A 24791-nucleotide genomic window follows, 5' to 3' on the forward strand; every position below is an offset into this window, starting at 1 on the left:
GCACTCTTTATTAAGATGCTTTCCACCTCTGCCATATACAGAAAAATTTTAACTATAATAATTTTTCATAGCTTAGTGATGCTCAAGGCATCAAATATCTTTGTATTGAAGGTCATCTTAAACATTTTCGAGGATGAGCTATCTTATTTTTCAACCTGGGAAAGCTCAAGGAGATAGACATAATGCATGAATGAAACTAGCCTTCTTTTCTACTCATGAGGAATCATAAATTGTTAGTCACTCAAAACTAATTACTATTATGTGATTTCTTTGAAAGTCCAAGACTTTAAATGATTGCTTCCCCAGGGTCATACTTTATTTGGGCTTCTGTTTCGAGGAACCAGCCCTGCTATCTCTGAACTAAGAAGCGGCCATTACCAGTGGTTCTGAAACCATCCATGTAATCGTGTTTTCAGAGCGTGGCCATGTTTGGCATTGCCAGCGTCATGGATCAGTGAATAACCTGATGAAGTTCAACTAGAAGGTCTGTGCTGCACTAAGCGTTTCAAAATCATGAAATTCACATATATTGAGGCCACTAGTACTGCCCTGCATCTTGAGGCTGCACGTTTGATTGCTGTGATTGTGCTCGTGCGTTCAATGTCACTACTAGAAAGAAGTAGAAGGAAAAACCATACACTAAGTGGTGGTGGGGAGCAAACAGGAGAATAAGAGACTTTTTGGACAAGAGGATATAATCAAGGTAAAATATATTCAAGGGCAAATATTATTCACAATGCAGTGCAGAATGGGTGAAGATGTCAGTTGATTTAAATGCTATAATCTTGGTGACCATTGCATGTCAGGAATTGCTCTCTTTAAAAAACTAAAACAGAAAACAAACAAACAAAAAAACACCCCAAAACAAAGAATGTTTTTACATTACCAGTTAGGAGAAGGATTATAACAAGGTAATTTTTAACTGATGAGCATGATATAATATATACTGTTAGCATGCATATTTCTGTTTGAAAAATATCTAATGACCAGAACTTATGAAAATTTATGGTATGTGAAAAAGGAAGTCGAAGTAAGTGGAATTTAATTTAAAAAACAAAAAAACAAAAACAAAACAAAAAAAAGCAAAAAACAATGGGCACATTCCTGTTTGCTACTGACCCTCTTCAGCTGCTGCTGTAACTGTTCCCGCATGGACTCAGGACAAGTGTCCAGCTGGGTCTTCTGCTCGGAGTAAAGCTCCTGAAGCCTCTCTAGTTTTTCCCTTTCAGCATCAAGCTTTACCTTCTCCTGAAGTTCAGAAATCAGAAAATAGAAGAATAGACATTACCTTCACACCTAAGCAGGCGTTAGTGAACATTTCCCAAGGATAACACATACAGTACAGTATATGCAAACTCTAGATGTCCTATGAACGCAGAAACATAGGTTAGTGACTAGGAACAGGGGGTATAAGTAGAAGTAGAAACAAGGGACCCATTTCTGTATTCTCAAAACACAATCGACCTCCTGGAGCATTGGTAATGACTCCCTTCCTTCCTTCCTTCCTTCCTTCCTTCCTTCCTTCCTTCCTTCCTTCCTTCCTTCCTTCCTTCCTTCCTTCCACCACATTACAAAAGCTGGGGAAGCAACAGTAGTGTTGGTCAATGGTCAACAAAGAACAAAAGCAATGCCAACAGAATTCATAAGACTGCCTTGCAGAATCACTTGGCAGAGAGCCAGACAATGAAAAGCAGGCATTTACCTCAAGTACTGTGGTAGTCCAATTTGCTCAAGACATTTCTTAGGCAAGCTTTGGAAATCATTGAAATTTTATTCCCATATCAGAGGCACATTAAGCACTTTAGGTAATACCCTGGCATCCCAAACAGTTCTAGCTATCTGGTAAACCCAGAGCTTAAGCAATTTGAGGATCTGATTCCCAGGAGGACATCTCATTCAGAGGCTGAGAGAGTTAGGGAAAAAAAAAAAAAAAAAAAAAAAAAGATTTGACTAAGCAGTGAGAGGGAGGTATGCTAAGAGACATGGAATGTGTGACAGTGTGACATTTACTGTAAAGATACGAACTTCCCCAACAAGGACTGACTAAAAAAATAAGTGAAACATGGACTGTGAAAAAAGAGGAGAGAACACCCAGGAGTCAGAGAATGGAGAGAAAGGAGAAGACAGCACTAAATCCCTCCGAAGTCACACACTCCAAAGTGACCCCGGACATTTTCCAGAGTGTAATAGGTGAATCTGTAATACAGCGATTACCAGGCCCTCCAACGCCACTTGGTAAGCAAACAAAACTTCAACCTGTTTAGTGCTGGTCTTCCCAACTTGCGTTCCCTTTATGATACCCTGAACCCTTGACATAAACTTCAGACCTGATTCTCTCTTTGCACAACACTCTCAGACTACACAAAAGCATTTTATGAAGCATGACCACCGTTTCACCTCAGTAAGCAAAATACCATGTCTTTCCTTTCCTTCGTTCATTCTGTGTGAATTGGTAGAAATAAAACTGGCTTCTAAGTATATTACGGAAGTATTTTTTTAAAAGATGAAGCTCTGAAATAGTCTTATGAAATTATACTTACTATAACTTCTTCATCCAAATGGCCATGATTTCATGTGTAAATGCTTTATAAAATACATTATGGTGTTTTTTTTTAAGTCTAAAACGATTCACTTGAGTGTCTATTTTTCGCTTAAATTTTAAAGTGTCAAGCACATTTTAGAAATGTAAGTTTTGATTTAGAAATGCATTCTTTTCTCAAAATGATTAAATCCAGAAATCATAAAACTGAAATCCTACTTCATATATAAACCTAAAAATGATTCTGTAACTTATACCTCAGCAGATTGTAAGTACAGTGTCCTGGTCTGTAAAGGCAAGTCTGCTCATTGGGAGAATTCATCGAGCAGGAATTGGAAAAAGTAATGACACTGTTCAGAGAAAAAAAGGATTCTCAACTGTTGATTCACAGTAAAACTGAATTTACTGGCAGTACCTTAGATTTAGTCTTTGCTTTTAGAATCAATAATCTTTCCCTTATAAAAGCAGCAATAGAGAGTACCCATTGTCTTTTGGCCAATAAAAATGTATTTCCTCTGTGTGTGGATCAAAGATGGCCCTCTTTAGAGAGCAAATAATGTTATCCAAAAACAATTCTATTTCTAGATATTACATCACCAAATTTTGCAGTAAATCTAGTTCTAAACAGGAAGTTAAGCAAATAAGCAAACCATTTATTCCAATTAAATACCGTAAGTTCAAAGCCCACAAATGTAAAGTTATATTTGATAAAAATCACGAATACAATATTTGATAATATGAAAAGGTGCTGGCCTAAAACACAGGTCTCAATCCAAAGAAATAAACAATTGCTCTGAAGCCCTCATTTAAAAAAAATTGTTACCAATAGATCACAAATGAACAGCTAATAAAAAATACCTCATGTTTACATAGTGCCTTCTTCCTGAGGTGCTCAAAACGTTTCGCAATCCCATACAAGGGGGCGGTTAGAAGAATTATACAAGCAGGCACCATCAGAACCTTCTGCAGCTTCTCTGAGTTTTACCAGTAAGGCTGTGACCGCTACCTAGGTCTCAGTGGGGCCAAAGCTAGGGCAAAGGAAGTAAAGGGGAAGGATGAAAGAAGGACTAGTGGCAGGTGTACCGGGCCATAAATCACAGAGGTGACATCACTCCTGCCAGAGCCAGAAGTAGACCAACTCTGAGTCAGAAAGAAATTAATATTGCTCTCTCCTATTTGCTGCCCAGGAAGTTTTAAGAGGAAAATTAGCTCCAAGCAAGTAGTTAATTAGAGCTGAAAGTATCACCTAACACAGCGAAGGTGAAATAGATGGACAAATTAGACGGTGTTCTAATTGCTTTCTATTATACAATTATTGCTTTATAATTGATTTTTACAGGGATTCTTGTTTTTTACATGTAAAATATTAAAACAGGGTGTCATTCTCTTGCCCCAGATTTAAAACTCACCTATTCCAATGATTATAGCACAGTGATATTTTTCAAACATAAAATTGGGAAAGAGTATAGAGAGTTTTTTAGAGATTCATAAAATTGATTTTCAGGAAATACATGAATTAAATTTTTAATATTTTAATAAATTTAACTTTGTTGAAAAAACAAGATTTCAAAGAATTTGGACATACCAGGAAAACCCAGGTGTACAGGGACATTTACAAAACCAAGAACAGATCAAGATTCCCTAGAGACACGGCTGTTTCCATCAGCACTGTTCTCACACTGATTTGTCCTCATCACAAATTCATTGCCAGATGGTGCCTGTTATGTGTGTTTAAGACTGATGTTCCTGAGGTGTATATACAGCCAAAAGTAAATTATTTGCGGGCAAATGAAAGTAGAAATCAGTACATACACCAGGCTTATATTTGTTTCCATAGTGAGTTGTTCATTCACTCACTCAATAAGTATTTATAATGGGCTAGGGAAAGAGAAGAGAGGGAACTTGATCACTTCTCATGAAGTACAGGCTATTCAGCTCTGTGGTTCTTAGCCCAGACTGCACCTTAGAATACCTTCTGTGAGCTTTTCAATATGTTATTTCCAGGCCTCCACTTAGTCAGAAAGGCTAAGGAATGAGCCTTTAAAAAATCTCGTCAATCCAGCAGGAGTGGCTCAGTTGGTTGAGTGTCGTCCTGTGCACATCCAGTCAGGGCATACACCTAAACCACATGTGTCAAACACAAGGCCCGCGGGCCAAATCCGTCCCGCCAGGCCTTGCAATGTGGCCCGCACCGCGCAGTCATCACTGCACTCCGCTGCGTTTCCATCACAATGACAGTTTATGACTGTTCAGTAAACCATTCGGCCCGCGATTTAGGCTGGATTTTAGATTTTGGCCCCTTCTCTGATTGAGTTCGGCACCCCTAATCCTAAACTGTGGATTTGATGCCTGGTTGGGCACGTAAGGAAGGCAACAGATCAGTGTCCCTCTCTCACATCGATGTTTCACTCTCCCATCCTCTCTCTAAGCATGTCCTCGGGTGAGAATAAACACAAACAAAACAACAACAATAACAAAAATCTCTCCAACTTTTCTAATATACAGCCAGGCTAAATCACTGACGTAGCCACCCAGGATGATGTGAAAGGCAAAAGCAATGAACTATATTTTGATTTTCCTAATGAAGACACCAGATTCTACCACAGGGTACACCAGAAATTGTTCTCAAATATTTGGTCTTAGCACCTTTGCTTCAGAATATAAAAAGTTTCATTTATAAATAACATCCCAGTTGTTTTTGTCCCAAAATTTTACATTCATATTAAATGCTTCAAATAAACCAAAGGAAAATTGAATTGTGAGAGATTTCAATATCCAATATGCATTCAAAGGTAAATGATGCATTTAAAATTCAGGTGCAAAATGATTCTCTCCTAATAGATAGATGGTCAGGAGTGGTTATAAAGTTATCCTAAATAATCTGAATTTGCACAAAAGAATTGCCAATAATCTTCAATGAACATAATAGGCCAAGGGTTGTCACAGGACCACTTATGTTGCTAGATCTGTGCTTAGAAGACAGTAACATAAGTTTTCTCTCTTTTAAGTTGTATTCTTGAACTGAAAGTTGACTTGTTGGTTCTATCTGAATTTCAATACCACACAGAAATTCCTGAATACCAATGAAAAAAAAATCATTTTAGCATATCTAAGTGTGCAATACTTGTTAAGCAGATGGCTCAAGATTATTCTGAAAAGATTCTTACTTTATTAGCTTGTATAGCTGCTAGTGAAAGCAGAGGACACTCAGTTAAATTTTATTTCAGGTAAACAATAAATTAGCTTTTAATGTGAGTCCCAAATAATGCATGAGACATAATTACACCAAAAAAGTCTTTTCTTTTCATATTGTCATGTCATGAACTCATAGGGAATGGGCTCCTTTCCATTGGTTCTCACTCAGTGTGCCTCTCTGGCGCTTCAGCTGAACCCAGGTCCCTTTCTCTGTGGCTCCCTTCCTCATCTGATCATTTTCCTTCACACGTTCCAGGGAGATATCTCAGCTCTTAGAGTGTTTAATACGCTCAGTGCATACATTCATTCTGTTGGCCAGATCTTTCCCTTAACTTGTTTGTTCACAACAATGTCCACCACATGCTGGATGACACTGTAGACTCTTCCAATTTTGCCACGGGAACATTTGTGAACACTGTACTTCCCTTGATGCCTACATCATCTTTTTTGTAGAGCTGCATGTATGTGGCCAAAAGAACAACTCTACATTTTCTAAAAGGCCCAGGAAACACATAGTGGGTACCTCTCTTCTATCCCTTTGAGTTAGTCATTTCGGCGATTTACTAAAAGATGGTTATTCCAGCCCAAAGGAAAAAAAAATTAGTTTCTGTGTATTAGAAATGCAAATTTAACTGGAGGAGGGCAAATCCAAAAATCTCATTAGTTTGATAAGATTTTCTTGAAAATAAAGATCCATCTTTGTAACTTTCAAACTGTCCAGCATAGAATCCAGCACACACTAGGTAATAGGAACATGCTTCATGAAACATTGGGTCAGATTTTGAACGGGTACAATGATGGGTTAAAATTCATAGTCCCTAAGCCGTCATTTTTAAGTTTGGTCCATCCAAAATCCTCTCTGTACACCCTAGAATCCCTTTCCTTAACATTTTCTAAACACTGTGGAGTTGTCTAGCAGGCAGGCATCCTTCTTGGTTCATGGATTAGGCAAAACCACTTATCTGAAATTCTTAAGGCCACAAGTGTTCCAGACTTCAGAATATTCTTAATTTTAGAGGTGTTACACAGTCCATATAGCATATATTATATGGCATTTCCAATGAGGTTGGGAAGATAATTTTACTCAAACATGTTACCATTTCTACAGCTACTTAAGAACATTTACACCAAATGAGTATTAGTCAAAGTCAGGTTTTGCAACCAACTAAATTTTGATGCTAACCTTACTAAACTATAAGCTTTTCCCCCCAATAAAACTTTTCGAATTTTGAATTGCAGAGGAATGATACAAAACCTACGTCAACAAATGGTGATTTTCGAGAACCCATTCTCTGTCTGCCTTTGAGGCATTTTCCTATTATTTCTTTTTAGGATTTTTTTCCCCTTTGGCTTTGATATTTTAATGACAAAATTAATGGATATTTAGTGTAAAAAATCTTGGAAAACTAAAACACTAAGAATTTATGCAATCAAACAACCAACAGAAAAAAAAATACTCTAATCTGGAATCCTGTTGATTTAATCCTCAAATCCTGTGATGTATTTCCACTTCCTCTAACCAGGGAGCTAACTTTGAAATGTAAGAAAGAAACATGGGAAGCACTGGGTCCCTCTGGACATGAACTGCGACTTGGCAACACTCTGCACTCAAGAGGCATTAACACTTGGCTGAGGAATTCGGGCCTGGCTCAGGGTCTACCCTGGCTCAGCAGGAAGGATGGGGAGGAAGTCACAGGTACTTTGGCAAGATAATAATGGGCAATAAACTTCAACCACCTGAAATACAGTGACATATGCTTATTTTAGAAAAATCAGTCCATTAAGATTTCATTCAGCTGAAACCGGTTTGGCTCAGTGGATAGAGCATCAGCCTTTGGACTAAAAGGTCCGGGGTTTGATACCGGTCAAGGGCATGTACCTGGGTTGCGGGCACATTCCCAGTAGGAAGTGTGCAAGAGGCAGCTGATTGATGATTATCTCTCTTCGATGTTTCTAACTCTCTATCACTCTCCTTTCCTCTCTGTAAAAAATCAATAAAATATATTTAAAAAAAAATTTCATTCAGCAGCATGTTGTATGGCATAGAGTGATTTAAGCTTCGATTCACACCTTTAAGATTATCCGGCTATAAAATGTGCAGGTCAGGATGGCTACAGAGTATCATAATCTACCTGAGTGAGGATCATTAAGAAAACACATAAGAAAAATCTATATAAACACACACATATGCCTGTACCTTCTCAGCAGCTGCCCAAAATGGGACTTTGCCTTGGCTGAAGGCAGTGGAAGTTAGGGAAACTGGCTCCCCATGAGGCCTTTGGCCAAACTGAGCTCCCTGGATCTGGTGGCCTCCCTACTCTCCGTCACCAAGCCCAATGAACTAAAGCAGTTTACTAGAGCAGAGATGAACAATCCTCTCTCCTTTCACCCTCCCTCTCCCCGCAAAATACATGATGGCCTCTTCACTTACTGCTTCATCAAAGAAGCATCCCCTCTGAGTTGATGTTTGAGTCGGATACTTGTATCTGCTCATGGTTTATCTGACTCATAGAGATTCTGTCTGTGATGGGACCCCTGTCTGAGAACACAACAGGCAGGTGGCATTAGCCCAGAGTGACATGGAAACAAGCTTGCTGGTGCTCTTGACAGTGGTACCCAGAAGGGCAGTGAAAGCCGCTGAGCAGATGTTCCATAAGTACATAACTGAATACATCACCTATATTTTATGTCATATGTATAATTATGTTTATATTTTATATGGCAACATTTAATAAGTAATAATAATCTATATTAATTAATACTAAATGTAAAAAATTAACTGACAGTTCCCAAATCAGTTAAAAGAAATGACACTAAAGACTGGGCTTGATAACTAAGGAAACAAAGTCAATAATTTCACAGCGGGATTTGAACTCTGAAGTGTTACTAAACCTTCTTCCTAGAGCCAGGCCTACAGGATGTGCAATCAACATCTGAAACAGAGCTCACCCAACAGGGATATGTTTTCAGGTTTGGTTTACTCATTCCACAGTTTATATCTGATAGCAGCAACAGGTGTGTGGAAAAGGAAATGAGAATTCAAAAAAGCAAAGGCCACTTCCTCCTTCTGTCTTACACTCCGGCTGGACTGGCAGTGTGATTACAAGCCCTTTGGCATGTGCAGTTGGGCCGCCTGTCCCAGTTGTCCCGACACTTGGCTGCTTTGCTCTTGGGCAGGTGTTTGGCTCAGAGCTTCTGGAAAGGCCCAGCCTGGACTTGTCCTGAGCAGGAGATCCATGAACAATTCTCAGAGAATACTGGGTGGTATGCTGGCACTCACTACAAGCTCAGTGAACAGTCTCAAACACTGCCTTCCTCTATTTCACAGGCCAGAGAGGAACATAAATATCTAACAAGCCCAGAACGAATGTAAATGATCATGTGTGATTCATAAAAGGCCTAAAAGAACAACACGGGGAACATAATCTGAACTGGAAAGATCTTTAAAGGCTTTTTGGAAATACTAACACTGAACCTAAACCCTGAAAGATGTAACAAACAGACACAGACTATGAGGAAGGGAATTGCAGGCAGGGCAAACTGATCCACAAGGGACCTTTTGTGGGGGTGGGTAGGGGAATAGATCTTTAAACAAATAGGAAGAAGACCATCGGGAGAGTGGTGTGAGAAGGGGAGGTGGTGACAGAAAGGCACATGACAAGTAAGGAATTCAGATTTATATAAAATGCAGTGGAACATAAACCTGAGCGATATAAGCTACTTTTATATATTTTTTAAGAAGTCCCTCTGGATGCTGTGAAAAGAATGGGCTGAAGGAAAGCAAATGGGAATGGGACCAAGGAAGATATTTTGAAGATTCAGAAGAAAATACTATTAGCTGAGATGCAGAGAAGTTGAAGTAAGTAATGGAGAGATGTGTTCATAATCAACGATGTGGGAGTGGTGGAGAAGAAGTGTCAAGATCTATTCCCAGGTTTTTGTATGAACATCAGGGTGGACAGAGATGCCATTTCCTGGACTGGGAAAACCGGAGCAAGAATAGGATTGGAAAGGGAGACGATGTGGAAGGCAAGAGGAAGGATAAGATCAAGAGTTCAGCTACAGGGTATCTGAGTGTAGATATCAGGTGGGCCATGGGATATGAGCCAGAAGTTCAGAAAAGGATGGTAGACTAAAGACAAACATGAGACAGTAACAAGCACATACAGGTTAGTGGAAGCCATGGCTATAAAAGAATGTGAGGATATATATATAAAAAAAAAAAAGGTACAGATCAGAGACAAATACTCTTAATACCTGGTTAGATAGAAACAGAGGAGCAAGCAAAGGAAACTGAGATAAAATAGCCAGAAAGATGAGTAAGAGATAAAAATGAAAAGCAGAAGAGCATGGAAAGGGAGACAAAGGGGGGGAGAGAAGGGAAGTGCCAAGAAAAAGTTGTCCCCTGCCTTGAATGCTCCTTAGGAGTCTAATCATAAGAGGACTGAAAAGCCCCTAGTGAGCTGGGCAGCACCTAGATCTTCCATAATTTTAACAGGAGCAAATCTGATGGAGCAGTGGGAGCATCAGCCAACTGGAATGAGAAGAATGGTTAAGTGGGAAGAAGACACACAGAGTACTAGAAAACGGGAAGTCTGCCTATGATGAAGAGAAGTGAAATGAGGTATAGTAGCTAGTAGAATGTTTAGTGGTAAGTAATAACTTTCTAAAATGCTAATGCTGGCATGCTAACAGTAAAGGTCCAGTAAAGAGAAAGAAGAGGGTGAAGAGGGATACAGGACTGCAGATGCTGAGGTGAATGGCATGAGGCCCATGGCACATACAAAGCCTCTGGTCTTTGAAGGGAAGAAAGAACCTTTCTCAGCTGTGACAGAGGGGATGCTTCTCATTTCTCAGTGCAGTGGGGAATTAGATCCTCTCAAAGTCAGAGGGAGGAAAGGGGACCAACGGTTTGAACAAAGCAAAGGTATAAAATCGCCATACCATAAAATGGTGGAATAAGTTTGCTTGAGAAACAAAGTAATACCACCAAGCAAGGCAGGGTCTCCATTGGCGTTTGGTTGTCAAGAATATGTGGTAGCATCATCTAGCCCAATCGGTTTTCACTTCCCTCAACCTCCTCTGCAATCCCTCACCCAAAGCTAGTTTCTGCCATTTTTTCACACCATGTGATGACAGACAGTAATCCCACCTTCTAAGACCAACTAATCCCTTAACAGCTGCATGAGCTGATCCTATACTTCAGGCTCCCACTTGTATGCATAGCCTCCGTAAGCCACCAAAACAATAATAGGAAGGATGGAGGTGACCCCCTTGCTTGCTCCTGCTCATGTTCCTGGAGTTCCACATTACCTTAGGTCTGCAGGACATAAAAAACAAACAAACAAACAAACAAAAAACACTTTCAGTGGATGTGAGACTCAGCACTGACTTAACTTACTTCCCTTTTGGGTAGAATCTGATGCGAATGACAGAGACAAATAGGACTTGTAGGCCATGTCATGCATGGGCTGTACAGAGATAAATAACCACATGGATGGGAAGGCAGAAAGGTTCACTGGGAACATGATGCCTATTCCTATGCCCCATAAGTTTTCCAAAATGACATAAATGATAAAATTCTAGTAAGTCCCAAAACACAGACATCTGATGCCTCCAACAAAAGTTTCTTGCTATCTCAGTGCAGAATCTTTGAAAAGCATCATCCTCTCAAACTGCACAACCAGACAATCAACCCTTTGAATTGGTTTTGAGCTTTGAAAGAAAAATATACCTGTTACCCAAATGGGCTCTTTATTATCTCAAAGTCTGGGGCTAGACGAGACACACATAAAATTTAATACGAAAAAGCTGTGCAGTTTAATCTTGACAAGCAGGAAACCAAGATATTGATGTGTTGCTTTTAATCTGACTTCAATTTCTGACAATATCTTTTTGAGCTTATTTTCTGGCACCAAGATCAAACGCCCTTATTTATAGGTCTCGAACAAAGAATCTATTAAAAGGGAAGCCACGTTCAGCAGAAAATCCTTTCCCCATATTACCAGTAGAACTTGCTCAAACTGAACATTTTTTTCTTTTTCTCAACTTAGTGGAGAACATGGAGAGCAAGAGAGAATATGTTAAAGCTCATTTTGCTTTTTATTTCTCAAACTAGAATTTTAAAATGTTCAGTTTAGGCTTAGTGCAGCTGCAATTAACTCAGAATGTGAGAGGAGAGTAAATAAAATATTTCCCAGAGAAAAATAAAACAGACAGAGAGAAAACACAACTACCACCCTGGATTTGAAAAACTACAATAACTTTTCATACTTTCCCTAGTAGATGTAAGGAAACTTTCTAGGTCGTCGCCTCAAAAGTATAAGCAGGACCTTTTCCAAGATAAGTGTCAACTGTGCTTCACAGGCAGGATGCCCTGGGTGTGAGGATCTTCTAAAAACTGCGATGTGTCTTTCAAGAGCAGTGTGCTTACACTGAAGACCATGGCAAGGCAAGGCAAGGCAGGGGAGATAAATGGCTCCCATTCATCTTTTTAATAAACAGAAAAATGAAAAGAAATGAGGCAATCATATTTGAATATGCATAAGTCATTACTATAGGGCACCCATGGTAAAGAAGGTCAGTATATTAAAAGAATTCCTTAAAAAAACACAGTGGAATTAGAAGAGCAGAAGGACTAGCGGAAAACTGTGGCAATTCATACAACATTTAGATTCAACCAAACGGGACCACCATTTTCCCCATGAAAATTGCATCCAAACAGCATTTTTTTTTACCTTGGTCTTTTCACCGACAATGTTCTTTTCCAGTTCTGCTATCTTCCGGTTTATGTGATCCAAAATCTCCTTCTCTTTCATCAGTTCAGTTGTTTCAGATTTCTGCTCCCCTTCCAAAAGAGCACATTCCATATCCAGCTGCGGACACAAAACAAAGCCCAGAGGTGTTTCACCTTCAGGGAAATTCTCAGCTGCTCATTTTAGAGGTTCATCTTTAACAGCTACCAATTCTAAGAAGTAACTACGTTCTGTGTCAGCTCAACTGTGGGGCCTAGAAACTACTTCAGAGAGCCCACGAGAGGGTTAGGAGTCCTACTGACATATAAGAATATAAGAATATTCTTATATTCTTATTCCCTAGAATATAAGAAAACTAGTTATTTAATTTTTCTACGATGACCCCTTTTCTGCTTAGTTCTCAGAATATTTTGCCCTTCTGCTTAGTTTCGGGCTTCACCAGGAACCATCTTGGGAACCATGCCTTCCTCTGTTCGTCCCTAGAGCATGGGAAGCAACAATGGCAGTCAGCCAGCAAGCATGCACTGCATTCCTTAGCAATGCCAGCAGGAGGGGCTCCCAGGGTGTGTGCACAGGCTGACAGGTGAGCAGTCCCCTTCCACTCACAGGGCTGCCTGCATCATCTGTGAGTGCACACATGCAGATCCTGCCTAGGCAGAATTATATGCTCTTTCTCACTCCATGGAGGTAATATAAAATTTTTCCATCTCTTCAGTTATAGTTATAATTCTTTAACCAGAATCACAGTCTGTCTGTGTCTATCTCCCCCTTGGTTTGCAAACCTCTAGGAAGCTAAGTTCACATTCGATTCATATGTAAATCCCTGCTATAGGATCAACATGATATCCACCTCACAGTAAGCACGCACAGAAAATGTGTATTGGGTTTGAACTTGAACACCTAAATTCATGGCACCTTGAGTCACAAGTCTTGTATCAAGTTAGAAAGCATGTACAGTAAGTCCTCACTTAACATCATCGAGAGGTTCTTGTACTTGTGGTGAAATGATGTATAATATAATGAAACTGAATTTTACCAGAGACTTTTATAATTCTTGATATAAACAAGAGTTAAGTTCCTACAGTATCTCATTAATGTTAGAATGTAACAAAGTTGAACAAAATAAGTTATTTGAGAACCTGCTGTACTAATTAAGATAAATTCAGTTATACATAAAGTACATGAAAAATGGCTGAATAGGTTTACCTCTTTTTACTAAAAAAAGAAAGGATAAATGTAAGACACACAAAAAAATGCATTTGTATCCTGGTACCCACTGAACTAATGTTTGCTCATGTTAACTTCTCTGTATTCTGTTTCCAATGGTTGTGGCCTACTGGGCAACAATATTTTAAAGCTAAAAGCAAAAGAAAGAAAAGCAGGGAGAGGGTAAAAAATGAACTCATGGCTTATACCTCTCTGGAAGATTCATCCATCTGGTCATTTATATCTTTGATTTTTTGTTCAAGTTCCTCGAGGTTGTTCAGAATGGTTATCCGGGTCTCTTCCATTGCAGCCAGCTCCTGAATCCTTTGTTCCTCATTTATACCCTCTGGGGTCTGCAATTAATCAACACAGAGAAGAGATGTTCACTCTTGAATTTGAGAATTTCCCAATTCATAAACTACCCCCAACTGCCTCCATACCTGTCTGGATTCTAATACCAGCCTTGTGAAGGTTTAGTAGGAACTCTGCATTTCCCCCACAGATACTTAGCAGTTGGATTCTTTGACTAGCTCACAGAACACAATTTAAAGTTTTAATTTCATATATTCTTAAAATGAAATAACTAAGAGGTTATACAGATGAGGACAGTGTGGTCCACAGAGATTGTAGTTGCTTCTTTACAAGGCAGAGACCTAGAACCTAGGTAAGGCTCTTAGCTCTCCCTCAGGGATGGATCTCTTGGGCATGCTGCTGCCTTTCACTACAAACTCTACATCTCTCCCATCTCCAAGCGGGAACATCTACTAGGACAACTGTCTCTGGAATCTCTACCACACTACTGGTCCTACCACTAAGGTCATCTGCAAGTGAGCTTTCATGCTTATTTCTTTCTTTCCACACAAGTGGAGAAAAGCAAGGACAATCACATGAGGCCCAATCTCACCAAATGTCCCACAAAATTAATTATCAGAACAAAACAGGCTTAATTACATCTATGATCCCCTCCTGCAGTGGTTTAAAATGAGACACCTAATATTAAGTTAAGTTGCTTTTTGTGTCAGCACACTGCTTACATCCTATAGGAACTTCTTCCTATGTAATGTTTAGGACCCTATCTGGAAAATAGCTGTTAGTGAAATGAAACAAGGCCCTGACTATCATTCATAAAATTATGTCATGAAAAATATGAGTTCCTAAGCAAGAAACAAGAAAGTCAAGAAAGAAATTAAGTGAGAGAAGGCATACTTACTCCCCTGAAAAATTATGCCAAACTAGAGGCTTGGTGCATGAAATTCGTAGGCCTGGCCAGAGATCAGGGTATATCAGGGCCCTCTGGCTGTGAGCCGGGGCCTTCTTTCATTCTGTGCTGCCCCCTGGTGGTCAGCACATACCATAGTGAGTGATCAAACTTCTGGTCTCTTGGTTGAACTCCTGAGGGGACACTTTGAATTTTACGCTTTTATATATATAGATGCCCAGGGAAAAGGAATGTTGCTCATAGACACAGCCAAAATATGACTTCTTGTTATTTTAAGAAAAAAATATAGTGAATTGCAAATGGCAAATTTCAAGAATTCAGGTTATCTTGTGTATCACCAAGTAGAGACCAGTCTTTCTGTATGTCAAGGAATGCTGGTATATTTAAATTTCATTACTCTTTAAAAAAGTAATTTTCTTTCATCAATAAGTCAATGATTCTACAATTTCACAATTAGAAATTAAAAGCAGCAGGTCAGATAAGTAAATTATTTAAGATTATTCACTAATCATTAAAAGGAATATTCAAATGGAAAGAAACTATTAAAATCTGTTGTACCTCATTAAGTTCATTTATTTAAAAATCCTGAAAATAATTATAAGAAAGAAAGGCACCATATTGTGTTCTTTTTTTCATATTCTTTACTCTCTACCCCACTTGCTGCTCCTTAAAGAGACTAAATGATGGAGAAGTGACAAGTATCTCGGGGAGACTAGAACAAGGATGCAGCTCTTCCGAGCTGTGGCATTTAGTTTCTAATTGCCACCTGAAATCTGTCTCTTATTGACTAAAAAACAACTGTGACCGTTTTACCACAGACAATGAATTGCATTGTCCTGGTACTTGGGTGCTTGTTGTGGGGCCTGAGGAATTCCTGTAACAGTGCATGGCATTCCGAAATCACTGACCAGTAATCCCAGCAGGAAAGCCTCAAGAAGGCCGGCATCCTGTTAGGTCAACATTTCATATTAGATTTCAACTTCCACATGGTTTAAAAATATCTCTCTCACTGGTGGAAGCAAAGCATTAAGAGAAAACAAAACCCGAACAATCTTCAAAACTATAAAGGCAGGCAATAGTGGCAATTATAAATATCTGCATAACTCAAAGTTTCACAATAGGTATATTTAATAATAAACAACTGGAGAGGCTGTTTATAGCAATAAATACCATCGAGGAAATTACTGTGTGCTTTTTTTTTTTTAACTGTTATTTATAAAAAGCAAAATCTTTAAAAGGCATTCTAAAACTCTGGTTTGTGATAGAATAGGGTGTGGATGTTGATCTCATTTACATCAAAATAAAGAAAACCAGTAGAGAGCCATGGGTGTGGTGGCCACTAAATATCTTTATCTTTATAGGGAAAGAGAAAGCTTTAATTTTAATCTCTCTGGGATATTTTTATTGTAATGGATAGGATTCCACTGGGAGTGACATTATTTAATAAGCCCATTAACACACTTATGTGCATCCCCAAGTATGCCATCTCTTGGTATGCTCCTGGTCAGGTGACTTCTAACCAGGAGCAAGTATGTCAAGTAATAGACACAGAGAAAGGGGAGAGAGAATAGGAATTTTACATCTGCCTTTTTTTTGTAGATCTCTTCTTAGAAACGTCTTGCAACCAGATGAGGATGCAAGTGTGAGGGTTTTCCACTGAGACAGAATGATTACTCAAAAGGAGAAGAGTGAAAAGTTCTCATTACAATAAAAAAAAAACACATTTTTTGGTAATTATAGGAGGTGATGAATGCTAATAAAATTTATTGTGGGAATCATTTTGCAATATATGTTAGTCAAGCCATTATACTGTACACCAAGTATGTCAAATTCGCGGCTGACTAGTTTGACATGCTTGCTGTACACCTTAAACTTATATGACGTAGATATCTCAATAAAAGGGCAAGAAAAAGAAGAGTGAGGTAATCCTAACTTTCACCTCAGGTGGTGGCAAAGAGGTTGAAGCTCATTAAAATTAGCATATTTCCAAAGTTATCTGAATCTTTAAGTGTTTGGTAAAGCAAGTTCCAGAACAGTTAATCTCCAGTTTCCTAAATATCATTAAAATCTTTGCTTTATTAAATCGGCTTAGAGTATTTTTTACATTCTTTTCTTCACTAATCCTTAGATTGATTAATAACAAACACTACTTCTAAAATACTTCAGTGAGCAGATTATTCCAAGAGGAAGCTCACCAAAAAACAAATGGCCAGGACTTTTTTAAAAGATTCTATCTCCTGTCTTGAGGTAACATACGTCTTCAAAAAGAATAAACAAAAAATGCATTCCCGGGAACCTGACCCCTCTCACTGGCCCTGTCTAAGCTGCTGTGTGCAAACCACAGGAGCCCCTGGCATTTCCTGCCTCCCAGGAGGCACAGTTTTTCCTTTTGCACAGGGATGCTGCTCCAAGCTCCAGAGGCCTCCCACTCCACAAAAGCACATCCGAGCAATGGAAAACATCTGTCCTGATCTGCTCACTTACATAGCAACAGCTTTCTTGTCACAGTCCTCTTCAAGAGGAAACATGTCTCCAGAAGGATGGTCCTTAGGGAGAACTCACAGCTCAGCATCAAAACAAAATCTAGCAGAACTCCGTAAGAGAAGACATGTGAAAGGACTTAGAGATTGGGCAATCCAGAGTCTTGATGATTTTGATGCATACTATGGGAGAACTCAAGGCAGGCGACTTCTGACCAGGAGCATTCAACTTTTTTAACAAGAAAAATCTTGTTGCGGCCAAACAAACAAAAATAAAAACAAATGCATAAAGTCCCCTGAATAGTACTCAGTGTGATAAATTACCTCCAGAATTTAGTACCTTGATGACATATTTCTTTTAAAGAATCAGTAAGTGTCCTTCTCTTATAAGAACAACAATAACAATAAGAGCAAAAATAACTAGCATATCTTTTTATACTTGATTCTTCTGCCAAGTATCTCAGAGTCTAACTTAATAGTCAGAGCCACTTAAATAAATAAATAAACTAGTACTATTTATTGTTAAATAAATAAATTCTTTTGATTATGGTACTTGCTTTCCCAGACGCTACTTTTTCCTGTTTTTTACTATCTTGGTGTTCTAATTTTATTGTAATAAAATGCTTATCTTCTAATATATTTTATTATAAAGTGCTTTTAAATCCTTTGTAGAGAACAGGTAGGAGAATCTTTAAACATTTTATAGAAAAAAAATTCTTTTTTTTTCTTTTTTTTATTTTTCTTTTTATTTTTTTAAAATATATTTTATTGATTTTTTACAGAGAGGAAGGGAGAGAGATAGAGAGCTAGAAACGTCGATGAGAGAGAAACATCCACCAGCTGCCTCTTGCACACCACCTACTGGGGATGTGTCCGCAACTCAGGTACATGCCCTTGACGGGAATCGAACCTGGGACCTTTCAGTCCACAGGCCGACGCTCTACCACTGAGCCAAACCGGTTTCGGCTAGAAAAAAAATTCTTAACCTGTGTGAAAAAATAGCACCAAAAATTTTCCTTGAACTCCATTTTAAAAATCCTCAAGATTGAAAGACATTTTAAAAATCAGCAAACAACCAGAAAACTAAATAATAACTATGATGACATATAAATCTTAAAATTTTATATGTGCAAAAAATTTCACACAAAAAATCAGAAGTCAAAGTTATCATTCATGATAAAAGACTAATTTCATTACCAAAATAGTTATTACTCAGTAAAAACAAGGCATTTTCCAAAAATTGGGTGAGGAACATAAATAAATGTATTGAAATACAAATTAATAACTAAAACAGATGTCCTCTTTTATGCATATTAAAGACAAGCTAATTACACCTATTAGCTTAGCAAATTGAGAAATTTTGATAATAAACAGCCTTTGCAAGTGTATGGAGAACAAGGTGTTTTCATAAAATAAAGTGTTGAAAGTATAACTCTTCTGAGAGTACAATTTGGAAATATTGATTAAAATAAAAAATATACAAACTCATTGACCTAGCATTCCACTTTTAGTAAGCGATCTTACAGATAATACTTGCACAATTGTGCAAATATATATATATATATATATATATATATATATATATATATATATGTATGTATATCTCCTAGAATATTTGCTGCATGTAGATTTTACTAGTCAAAAACTGGAAACAACTGAAATAGTATTCCCAAACACAGAACACTAGTCAGCCATTGAAATGAATGAGGTTAAAAAAAAAAAGAAAGAAAGAAATGAATGAGGTAAAGCTGTGTATCCTAATATGCAAGGATGCTCAAGACATTTAGGTAGGGGAAAAATACAGAACACTGTATATATGTCTATGCCTATAATATATGGCCATGTATGCACAGAGATATTAGGAAAGCATGTAAAACACTTTGTGTTTATCTCTCAGGTGTACAACTTAGAAAGGATAGAATGGAGAGAAACATTTCTTTCTACTTTTCTGAACTGCTGTATTTTTTACAGTGCAAATTTACTGCTTTATAATAAACACCAATTTGCTACCCCTTGCAAATACCTCATAAATTGACACCTCACTGAACACATTTAGAAAACAAGCATGATAAAGCCTCTAGTCTCTACGCTAATGCAGATGCCAAGGCGTGGGCCCTCAATCCCAGGCTCCGTTCTGTCTCCTTTACCTTTGGCAGGATGCTTAGGTAAGAGGACTCGTTGGAAGCTTTCAGAAAGGCAGAGGCGGGCGGTGGGGGGGTCCTGGAGAGGTCCCTGAGCAGCTCCTCGTTCATGGCGCTCCTGGGGGAAAGGAAGCCAGCGCTGCTCTGACTCAGGCTCCCGAAGACTGCCATGTCCGCGTCCTGACCGGCGCCTTTCTGGTGGCACCTGTATCTGACATCGGGGTTCCCCAGGGCTTCTTCAAACACGGAATCCTCGTCAGAGATCTGCAGTTTCTCCAGCTCCTTATTGATTTTCTGCACATCTGCCACCGTGGTGCCCAGGGACAAGCGACTGTCAGGCTTTGTGTACTCAGCGCAGAGGCTGAGGATGGTCTCCAGACGCTGTCTCTCCTGAAACGCAAGGGGAGGAGAAGGTCAGTGAGTCTCTGAGAAGGGAAACACCTCCAAATAGAAAGAATGAAGAGGCTGGGACCACTGGTGATTTTGTCCCACACATGAGCCCACCGACCCCTGGCTGGGGATGATTTCTATCTTTGATGGACAGGTATAAGGATCCAGATAACACCAAGGTTAACGATGTCTGATATTCCTCTCAACCTACATTCTGGGCTGCCCCCTTTACCTGGACATACCAGTGCTGGTCTTAGCCCATAGAAGCAATCAATAAGCCTTTTCTTGATTTAACAATTTTCCAAACACTTGAAATGGTTTGTAAATCTCTGTTTCAAAAAACCTTTACCCCCACCCCCATTCCCTGTACTTATCTCCCTTCAACAATATCTAGCGCTTTCATCTCTATAGATTTAGTATTTGTCCTTAAAATAAATTCTCTAATTTCCTATGGAAATTTCATTCTACTGTTAAGACATACAAAAAGAAGAATGCAAATTTTAGAATTTATTAATTTCACAGGCATCTCTAGGTCTTCACTTTATTTCTTAAAATGATTCAAAAATTTCAGTTTCATCATCATGTGAAGGTATTTTCCACCAATTTCTCACACGAGTAATTGAAATGATAAAAGATGGGAATGTTGCATGAAAATGAAGACTATTTGACATTGTGTCTAAGCAGAAAGACAACAGTGTAGTTCAGATTCTGAAATCATTAATCTTTGATTTATTTATCTGAAAAATAAGATGATTGTTCATTTGTTTGTTTTTAAAAAAAATCAATATATGAGATTGATGTCTATAATGGTACCACTAATGGACACTCCTCTCATTCCCCATGCAAAACAAGTAGCTATATATGAATCTTGACTTTAAATAAATTTACTAAATATTTGTGAACAATAGGGTATAATTTACAAAATGCTTATCATAAGCTTAGACAGCACTGTTTGGGTTTGAGGAATCTCAACATCTTCACCTTAATTTTAATATCGAAGGGGAAAGAAAAAAAAATAACAAAAAACATCCGTTGTGCTGAAATCTACCACACTGAAAAGAGAATTCAAAAGCCTTCTAGAGAAAAGCCTTTTCAAACTGGTCATCAGTGACAAAATAGAAAATGTTTAAAAAGCACTGGGCTGCTATTCTCAGTTTCTAATTACAGTAAATCTGTAAAGACACAATCCTGAAGGCAGTTTGCTTTTAATTAGTCAAAGGAGAGACAAGTAGAAAAGTCAAGTAGGTACAGAGCAACATAATTCCCTGGTTTCCATGAAATACATTCATTCAATGACAAGACAGAAGTCATCTGAGTTGTATCTGACTTTTACCTGGCTTCTAAACATGCCCTCAACCCCTGCCCCAAAATGCAACAGCTTGATCAAAAGGACTATTGAACAGGTTGCTTTAAGCCCCCACCTCCCTGTCACTGCCTGAACTTCTGGACTCCAGCTGCAGCTCCGTCCTCATGGCCTCTTCCCACGGCAGGCACTCAGAGCCACACACCCGCATCCCGGGAGCACTGCGCCCTGTCCATCCAGGAGCCAGGTCCTTATTTATCGCCACAGCTGCCACCAGCTGCCAAGCCCTACCCACCTCAGCTTTATGGGGATGGTTGGGAGGGGGGTGGACTCAGCCGTCATGGCCTTATTTTAAACCTCTCCAACAATCCAGAATATGCAGAAAGAACCTGCAAGGGGATGTGTGAGGAAGGGGACAGGAATGAGATGTTGTTACATGTTACCCTTCTCAACAGCATCTGCATTAAGAGGCTAATCTCCAAAGAAAAGTATTTTTTTCTACCCTTTAGGTAAATTCAGTTGAAGCATCTAAACTCAGTTTTTACTAATCTCTCTAGATCAGTGTTTCCCAAACTTTTGACATATGTGTACCCCTTCTATAGTTTTCGTAACGCTGAGTACCCCTCGTACTCATGAGAACGTAGAATTAGGTGCAGCTAAGCACGGTGCAGTGCATATCCCCACCAAACTCCGGTGCAATGCATACCCCCACCAACCTCTTCCCGTACCCCTGGGGGTACGCGTACTACACTTTGAGAAACACTGTTCTAGATTGTAGAGCGTATATATGAGCCTGGGCATTACATTTGGGATGTTTTGGAAATTGTCTATTTCCATTTACCGGGGCTCTCAGGACCTGTGGCCTTCCAAAGCATAAAAGATACTTCTGCCTGGCTTATAACACAGAGCAAAATTCCTCCCACATCTCCTTCCCAAAATAGTTTCTTTTGCTGCCAGGGCTCTTGCTTAATTCCAGAGGGAATAAATGATCCCGGCCCGAAGATGAATGCCGTTACAGAGAGTGAAATGCAGCATTCAAAGTCTTGTGCACAGGAAGTCTGGTCTGCTGGTATGTGCTTCTCTATTCTTATCATCCCATTCACAAGCCAATCTGCCCAGGCCCGAATCACACACGCACATGCACAACACCACTGCTGCCCACGAGTCTGTAACAAATTCAGGCCATCCCGTGGCACACTGGCCCCATAAAAGCGGCACCAAAGAAAAATAAACTGATGATAGAAAGTGAGTTAGAACAAAGTCTAAGCGAAGCATTTCAGAAAGCACTACAAGAAGCCTTTTAAGGAAAACCCTAAACAGAATTTCCCCTCAGACAATAATTCTCCCTCGAGTCCACTTCACTCTGGGATTTTGTTCCTTCCCATTCATCACACCAATATTCTCCACTCTGCATGGCCTAAAACCAGGGTGATTGCTCCAGACCAGGACACTCTGAGAACCAAGTAGGTCACTATTAATTATGCTGGAACATCAAGTGCGAACTGGGATTGGCAAACTCCCTTACGTTCGATTTCCCTTGGCATCTCACCTGGCCATATGCCGAGCTGGGAGGCTACACTCTTTGAGATCTTTATGTTCTACCTCCTTTCCAAACCAGCAATTTACTGCACATTCTCCTGAAAAGCCACCAGCACAGAACCTAAATATCCACAGGGTCCATGCTGCTAGGGTATAAAAAGCAGGTCACCTCAAAACAAATTATTTCAAATACATTTTAATTTTTTCTCCCTCTCCATTTTCCCTTTCCTCCATTCCCGTGTACCACATATATCAAATCAAAGCAAGCTTTGAAGGAGACATAAGATCTTACAAAATATACCTGAAGAAAATGGTGTGCCATACTTTCCTTCAGGTTTAAAAAAGTAAACAAACAGTTGTGGGTGAGTGTCTCTTTCAGGACCTCAGAGTTTTCTTTCCTCTTCAGGGGAATGTGTCTGGCGTTGCCCATCACAGTTCCCAGCCCTCAGTTCCCAGTCCTCCTCCATCTCCTCAAAACGTCCGGTTTCCTTGGAATCAACTACAGCTAGTCTAGGCCAGTGGTCGGCAAACCTCGGCTCGTGAGCCACATGCGGCTCTTTGGCCCCTTGAGTGTGGCTCTTCCACAAAATACCGCGGCCTGGGTGACTCCATTTTGAAGAAGTGGCATTAGAGGAAGCTTAAGTTTAAAAAATTTGGCTCTCAAAAGAAATTTCAGTCATTGTACTGTTGATATTTGGCTCTGTTGACTAATGAGTTTGCTGACCACTGGTCTAGGCCATAGGAATCTCAATATAATGCAGAAATAAATTAAGCAGAAAACTGATTGCTGATACTTAAGCACAGGTAAAATATTTTTCAAATCCTTCTGTGATAATTAAATATACTGAGTTATTACCTGAAACATAAGGTCAATTTAGATATAATTTAGTTGAAAGGAGATTGTTTTTTTCTTAAGAGGACTTTTATAGTCGAGACCTGTTTGGCTCAATGGATAGAGCGTCGGCTTGGGGACTGAAGGGACCCGGGTTTGATTCCGGTCAAGGGCATGTACCTTGGTTGCGGGCATATCCCCAGTAGGGGGTGTGCAAGAGGCAGCTGATCGATGACTCTCTCATTGATGTTTCTAACTATCTCTCTCCCTTCCTCTCTGTACAAAATCAAATATATATATATATATATATAGACCTTTATAACTGATAGATATGACTTTATTTCTCTCTCCTGTTAACCCTAGAGAAATCAGTATCTCCCTAATCTTCAATTCAACAGACATTTTAAGTTACTCAATGCCCAGTAATATGTGGTGACACCAAGATGAAAAAAGACAACATTTCTAGCCTAAAAACTTCAACAGAAGGCACAAATGGGTAATCTATTAAAGAAAACAGAGATTAAAGGTAACAGAGATTTACAGAAAATTTATGAATTCACATATAGTGAAGAAAAATGTGAAAATTACAGAAAGACAAATTTGAGTTGAGTTCTAAAGAATAAATGAGTCTGTGTGATCTATTGAACACTAGGGCGGGCAGGACATTTCTGTAAAGGAACCATACCATCAAAGGCATAGGGTGGAATATCCCAATATACTCAGCCATCAGCAACCACTCTGTAGCTAGGGAGATGGGACTCTTCATAGGAAGAGGGATGAAGTACCTACAAAGAAATAGGCCAACTTTCTTCCTCTTAATATCAGGACTCAAGAGATCCCAATAGCCCTAAACAAACTTTTGAAATAAATTCATAGACCCTGGTCAGAAAGTGGAATGAGAAGAGCTGGGCTGACAGCATTATTTTCAGGACTCCATGAGCAAATTCTCATGTCTTCATTGGGCAGGGCAGGGGTTGAATGGAGACAATCAGGAGGAAAAACAGTAGCAGTAAATCTACTTGTTTTTAGAGATGAATCCCTTGGGATAGTAACTGAGGCTCCTAAGATCAGTTCTATTTCTGGACACAGTGAAATGGCTCTTCTCTTCCCTACCCCAAATTAGATGTGACTATGAAACTTGCATGGGCCAATGAAATGTGAGAAGCGATGTGTGTCACCTCTGCCTGGACAG

At 39.2% G+C, this 24791-nt stretch overlaps 1 protein-coding gene across 8 annotated transcripts in view; it reads right to left on the bottom strand.

Annotated features, from left to right (window-relative positions):
• Positions 1-24791, bottom strand: part of PHLDB2 (pleckstrin homology like domain family B member 2) — a 221681-nt gene that overhangs the window by 41469 nt on the left and 155421 nt on the right. For 7 of the 8 annotated variants that reach the window (XM_036448409.2, XM_045584005.1, XM_045584006.1 and 4 more), the window contains 4 exons: positions 19542-19925; positions 13905-14048; positions 12472-12609; positions 1120-1248 (listed from right to left, as the gene is read on the bottom strand). In XM_036448409.2, the coding sequence (XP_036304302.2) occupies positions 1120-1248; positions 12472-12609; positions 13905-14048; positions 19542-19925 (795 nt within the window). The remainder of the gene's footprint in view (positions 1-1119; positions 1249-12471; positions 12610-13904; positions 14049-19541; positions 19926-24791) is intronic. The other variant, XM_036448413.2, reaches the window with a different exon arrangement.

This window comes from Pipistrellus kuhlii, unplaced genomic scaffold, assembly GCF_014108245.1.
Source record: "Pipistrellus kuhlii isolate mPipKuh1 unplaced genomic scaffold, mPipKuh1.p scaffold_m20_p_2, whole genome shotgun sequence".
Taxonomy (NCBI): Eukaryota; Metazoa; Chordata; class Mammalia; order Chiroptera; family Vespertilionidae; genus Pipistrellus; species Pipistrellus kuhlii.